A 6,431-nucleotide genomic window follows, 5' to 3' on the forward strand; every position below is an offset into this window, starting at 1 on the left:
CTCTGGCCCTTAATGAAACTTGATGGCCTATTGCCCATTTCTATCCCTCCAGATCACTCTGATTACACTTAAGGGCCTATTGCCCTATTTCACGAGCCACCAATTTTCATGTTCTGGGATCCCAATTGAAAGAAAGGTTATGCTACCGATATTGATACATCCAAACAAATGGACCTACAAAGAATTTTTTTTTTTTTTTTCTCGAAAATTAAAGCAATTTTCATACATGAGTAGAATATACAAGAGCTGGGCGTTTGGCCCAAAAGAGAAAAAAGGCTAGCACATAGGCAGCAGCATACAAGCGCAATATTGGGACGAACTAAAAAACAAGGTAACTACCATTAACTGTAAGATGATGTTAATGGAGTCACTACAAAACAATCCGATGGTAACATAGAAGCGGCTAAACCACCGTGAACGAGTCTGGCGGCCGAGGAGGTGGTCTGCAATAAGAGGGGGAGATATTCCAACATTTGAGAATCGATCTAAAGGAAGAGCAGTCAAAACCCAAATTCATTAACTGTTCAAATTGAATTAAGAAGCAGGTCAAAACCGTCCAATACAAGACAGGATAAAAAATGGAATTGTCCTTTAAGACAGTAATATTGATTCCTTCTCTTGCACTTAAATTTAAGATCAGCTTTCCTGTAACAAAACCAAATGTTCTACGCTAGACAACAGTATATTGGGCATTACAGTAAAAATACATTTTATTTTTTCATTTCCCTAAATACCCTTCCCTGATTGCAAGAACATTTAACATTTATCTTGGACATAGTTCAGTAATTGATGCTTCATTCAAAGACCACGGCTCAAACACATTAGGAATGCCCAACTCTGTTCTGCTATGAACAATGAATGGAGGTTGTTGAGGCAATGGTAGAGTAACCGAGTCACTACTGAGCATAAAAAATATAGATGCCATAGAAGGCCTAGCATCCACATCTTCTTGAACACACAATAAGCCAATATGGATGCATCTGATGACTTCATTCTTTGAATATGAATCTGCCAGAGTTGGATCCATCAATGCCAAGGGAGTCCCTTCGTTCCAAAGTTTCCAAGCCTGTGAGACAATTAATATATGATGATTTAGAATATATGTAATCCTTTTGTTCTTCAATGTTGAGATGCAGATATATTGGCATTGACAAAGAAATATAACAATCACAATGTTTAATTTTCATTTACATAGCTCAGAAGGTCCTCAGCAGTACTGTCCGATTGGAAGAAACTACTATTCTTCTTGCTACTTATAATCTCCAATACTGAGACTCCAAAACTATACACATCTGACTTTACGGAGAATTTTCCGTGCATTGCGTACTCTGGGGACATGTAACCACTGCAAGCCAACATCATCACGAGAACAAAAGTAAGAACACAACAAGGAAGTTTGTTTTGTCCAAGTTGATGAAGTCTCTTATGTATCAAAATTTCTTATGCTCCCATCCCCTCCCCTCCCTTCTCCTTTTTAAAAGTTCTATTTGAGACTAGAAGTACAGTTATAATATATCATTCATTGAGACTACTGAAAAACAAATGCAGTAAATGGAGGGCTTCAAAACTTACTACGTTCCGGCAATTCTAGTTGTCTTCCCTTGATCTTGATCCATGCCAAAGATCCTCGCCATTCCAAAATCTGAAATCTTAGGATTCATATCCAAATCTAATAGTATATTGCTAGCCTTTAGATCACGATGTATAATTCTAAGTCGAGAATCTTCATGAAGATAAAGAATTCCTTTAGCCATGCCACCTATAATCTTGTAACGTGTTGACCAATCCAATTGTTTTCTTTTTTCAGGATCTACACATTGATATATAGTCAAGCTAGCATCATGGACTATTTTTTTTTATAACACAGCATTACAATGAGGTACAATTCGGTCAAATAGGCATATTCACAAGACACAAATGTCTGAAGTTTTAGAACTCGACATGCTCCAAAGCACTTCTTTAAACATATATATATATAACACTTCTTTAAATTAAAAAGAATAGAAAGAAAAACTTTATGACACAATAATATGTGCGTATATTAATAATGAGAATGGTTAAGTACAAGGAGTTTTTTGAGACTTCTCAAGAAACTCATCCCTACCTCGACAAGAATATCAATCCCATTCATTATGATAGGGATGAGTCATAGCATATCCCACTAAACCAATCCAGTTATAGTAGTGACACTTACACCGTATACTTGCAGTGAATTATTTAACCGAATGGTTTTTAATTGGTTATTTATGTTAAATATAAGTAAGTGAAGGACCAACTCCTTTATCTATTGTATAAATGACCAATTAAAAATAATAAATTTAGCAATTCACTGCAATTACTCAGTGCTAAGTCGTCATATGTATTGAGATAGTCCATACCAAATAGAAAATAGTCAAGGCTTTTGTTAGGAACAAATTCATAAACGAGTATCTTTTCTTCTCCTTGCAAGCAAAATCCCAACAGCCTCACTAGATTCCTGTGCTGTAGTTTGGCTACCAATGCAACCTCAGTCTTAAATTCCTTTGCACCTTGTCCGGAACTTCTAGATAGCCTCTTCACAGCTATCTCTTGTCCATTGTAAGGCAGTGTTCCCTGAGTATGTAGATAAAGAATGAAATTTCGATCCAAAAAAATTAGTTCCAAAATTTCAGAAACAAGAGAAAATATTGAATTGTATATGGCATTCTTGAATCTCATGTATCAAAACTAACTTAATTCTTACCTTGTAGACAGCACCAAATCCGCCTTCACCAATTTTGTTATGATCAGAGAAGTTGTCTGTGGCCACTTCAATCATTCCCAAATCAAATTGCATGGAATTCACTGTTTCCATCTCATCTGCAACTATACAACCACAATAAAGTAAATGTATTGATATTTGTCGTTGCGATTGCAACAAATGTTCCACACATATTGATTTCCAGTTGCGATCACTACCATTCGTTTTATTTATAGCATCGACTCTCTTCCTTGCTTTCCTCATTTTGCACCAGAAGCCAATAATTAAAAGCATCACCATGACAATTATTGGACCAGCAATAGCAACAATTATTAGTGATGTACTGATTCCAACTTTACCTGCATCAACCAAAAAATGTTCCCTAATAATTGATTTTGCCAACTCTAATCACTAAGAATGCAAATATTTTCAACTCTATTTATGGACCAGGGAGAAAAAGTAAAATTATTGAACTAAATTTTCAATTCCAATTCCAAATCCTGTATTCAGTACACACCCAAGCAGCAGAACAGATGTTAAAGTTGGATGATGAAGAGTAGGAATTTACCTGGCACGGGAGGGTGGCTCCCTATGATCCTATAGAAGAGATAAAACTCGTACCGAAAACTGCAGCTCGGAAACATAATTTGTCCCCCTCGGCTTCCCTTGCAGTGACTTCGAAGATACGAGATGGCTTCTCGGAGGCACTTAGAGCAATCAGCAACAGATAGATCTGGTGTGCATTCTGCAAGGCTGTACAGATCTTGTTGCGCCATGAATTTTGTTATATTAGTAGCAAACTTCAAACCTGATTGATGATTCGCAGCCCGAGTAGCCAAGGCTTCCAGTGTGTCTCCTAACACCTGCCTAAATCTCTCTACTTCCGTGACATTCTGTGCATTACACACACATTTTGTTGATGATGTATCCTTGGCGGAGAAGATATATCGGTTCGAGTAACGTAACAAGCACTCGTCTTTCCAAATTTGAGCTATTTCTTCATTTGGGCACATCTGTACTATGTCTCGCTTTGCATTGGCCACACAATCTTGGCACATCTCGGGGGTGGCATCGCCGTGACAAACGAAGAGGCCGTAAGCTATGTTGGGAGGGTCATGGCCAGCTGAAGAGTTATAGAATCTGTTGACTGTGCTGGCGTTTGACAGTGTAGAGAGGAGGAGATTGAGATTGGCTTGATAGGTGTTGTTAAGAGTAGTATTGGTTGTTGTGTTTGAGCAGAAATGGAAAGGAATACTAGAGCTAACTTTTTCAATTGAGAGGCCAAGCAAGCAAGGGATGCAAACAAAGAGAAGGTTTCTTAAGATATTGATGGAAAACAACATTGTGGTGATGAAATTTGTAGTTTGTGATCACTTAAAGCTGTTTTTATCAAGGACTAATATACATACATGATAGAACTTATTATACGCATTTTGAATGAACCTGCTTCATTCGGATATGGTTGTCAAAGTGAAGGGAAAATGGTATGAGACCTACCACTAGCACGCCAATCACTTTAGAGTCAAACAAATTATCAATTTTTTTTTTAAAAGGGTTAAAATCATAAGGCATCCACCTATTTTAAATTAGTTGTGAAATGGTCAAGTTTAATTTTATTATATAATATTGAATTAAAAATTATAATTATTATTTATAAATTATAAAAATAATATTGAAGATGAAAAATGTGTCATAGGTTGATAGTTAGATAACAATTCATCTAATATTAAATATTATTATTATAAAAGTGCATTTTTTAGATTTTAAAATAATAATTATAAATATTTATTTAATATTAAATAACGAAGTCAAATACTATTTCTATCTCTAAAATAGTGTCATCTTTCAAAAAACCGTATCAGTTTAACTTGTGAAAGTTACAATTTCTTAAAAAACAGTGATATTTTTTTATGCAACTTAATATTTAGTAACTTTTGTTAATTAGCCCGCCAAACGATAGAACAACACTTGTTCAAAAGAGGAAAAATCAACGTCAACGAGGGATAGAAGCCATTGAGGCCACACATTCACACTTGTGGGCCTAAATTCCAATTTCATTATCCACAACCTTTTTTTGTGCGATGTCCTTCAATTATGATCTTTATGAAGCCTTGGTTCTTGATTACGTCAGCTGACAGGCGTAAAAGACATTCATGGCAGTCGACAAGGTTGCTTTAAAATTTTCTGTAGCAGTAGAAAATGAGGGGAGAGAAATTACAGTACATGTAAATTGGAATAGGGTACTGGAAGGAAAGGTAATGATGTTTTTGAAACCTTCTTGGGTCTGTTCATGAGACCCTGTCATGAGAGGTGGCAAGCACTGCAATTGATTCGCTTTCTGAAGTTATCGGGCGTATAGTGGTATAAACAATATCTCATATATATATATAGAGGTACATAAAAACCCTACCCTAGTTCTGTACTGTTCATCCCCCAAGTCCGAACATGAGAGTGACACTCAATGCCATGGATGAGAATATTGTGGGGAACATGAATCATGGAAGCACAAACTTAATATCATAATTTTTTGTTTTTTCATGCTTTATAAAGTGTGGTACAATTTTTTCCAGCTTTAGTTCTATGGCCACAATTAGTGTCATTTAATTTCAGCACGTGAAAAGTATGATGGGTTATTTTTATTATTATTATTTATTTATTTTTTGACAAAGATAAATAAATTCATTAATCAAAATTCAAACATGGAATTAACTTGAACCTTCAACATTACATATTCTCAATGTTCATATTAATGAAAGAATTGTGAATAACATGAGCTGCCTCACCAGAAGAATAAATTCCCTTGAAAGGAAAACCCTCACATCATAAATACAGTTATATTTAGCACATATGTTGGAGCTCAACTAGACCCATTTGGGCCATTAATGGCCGAGACTATTACTTGTGCCTCAGTATCAAATATAATGGGCAGAGAAAAACAATTTTGGAAGAACACAAACTTTTATTGATTAATTTGGTTTTGCGTCTTCTTTTCTTTGATTAATTATGATTTGCATCAGCAAATGCAATGTTATGAAAAAAAAATAGCTTGCAATTTAGGAAGTACGGATACTTTTCTTAAATATAGCTCGGATATGTGTCGGATATAACTAGAAGTATCCTAAATATTTTAATCGGATACGGTTGAGACACGATAAGGATACGTTTTGAATAATACGGTTGGGTGATTTTGTAATAATTGAAATTCAATGTAATCTAAATATATTATGGGTCAGTTAAAAAATAATATAAAATTAAAAAATAACAAACATCTAGCTCTAAATTCCAAATTAATAATTTATTTATGATTATATGGATAAAATGACAAAAATATATATATAATTACATGAAGGTGGGCCTTTGCCCAAGCCCAAGAACAGGGCAACAGAGCCCAGAAGAGGCTGAAAACAACAAATGAGTAACCCAATAGGATAGGCCCAGCATAACAAAACAAATACTCCGTAACCAAAATTAACGGTATTGATGTGTGCCGTTAATGGTAGTTGTTTGTAGCACTGATCCGGTAGCAAACCCTAGCTCTTAGGGAAGAAGAAGAAGAAGCTATAGTAGTTGAATACGGTGGTCTTGGAAGCGGACGACATCGACAGCTAGACGGCGAGACATTCCAATCGGTATTTCAATTCATGTTTCTTTCTTCATATTGTAAAAGGGTGCAAAGCCCCTTTTATGTTCCCTTTATTGACAGATCAAGGGT

At 35.4% G+C, this 6,431-nt stretch overlaps 1 protein-coding gene across 2 annotated transcripts; it reads right to left on the reverse strand.

Moving 5' to 3' along the window:
• Positions 1-260: 260 nt before the first annotated feature.
• Positions 261-4,200, reverse strand: LOC132307749 (cysteine-rich receptor-like protein kinase 10). 2 transcript variants are annotated; one of them, XM_059805604.1, is made up of 7 exons: positions 3,288-4,200; positions 2,938-3,078; positions 2,723-2,838; positions 2,379-2,592; positions 1,573-1,810; positions 1,192-1,345; positions 261-1,066 (listed from the first exon to the last, which is right to left on the reverse strand). In XM_059805604.1, exons 1-7 carry the CDS (start codon positions 4,060-4,062, stop codon positions 764-766), a joined length of 1,941 nt encoding a protein of 646 aa, XP_059661587.1. In that variant the 5' UTR covers positions 4,063-4,200; the 3' UTR covers positions 261-763. The 2 variants fall into 2 exon arrangements, with proteins under 2 accessions (XP_059661587.1, XP_059661580.1); XM_059805597.1 differs by having other exon boundaries at positions 265-1,066; positions 2,723-2,844; positions 3,288-4,199.
• Positions 4,201-6,431: the final 2,231 nt, after the last annotated feature.

Source organism: Cornus florida, unplaced genomic scaffold, assembly GCF_030987335.1.
Source record: "Cornus florida cultivar Cherokee Brave unplaced genomic scaffold, ASM3098733v1 CherokeeBrave_3.0.0_Hap2_Chr01, whole genome shotgun sequence".
In the NCBI taxonomy this organism is placed as follows: domain Eukaryota; kingdom Viridiplantae; phylum Streptophyta; class Magnoliopsida; order Cornales; family Cornaceae; genus Cornus; species Cornus florida.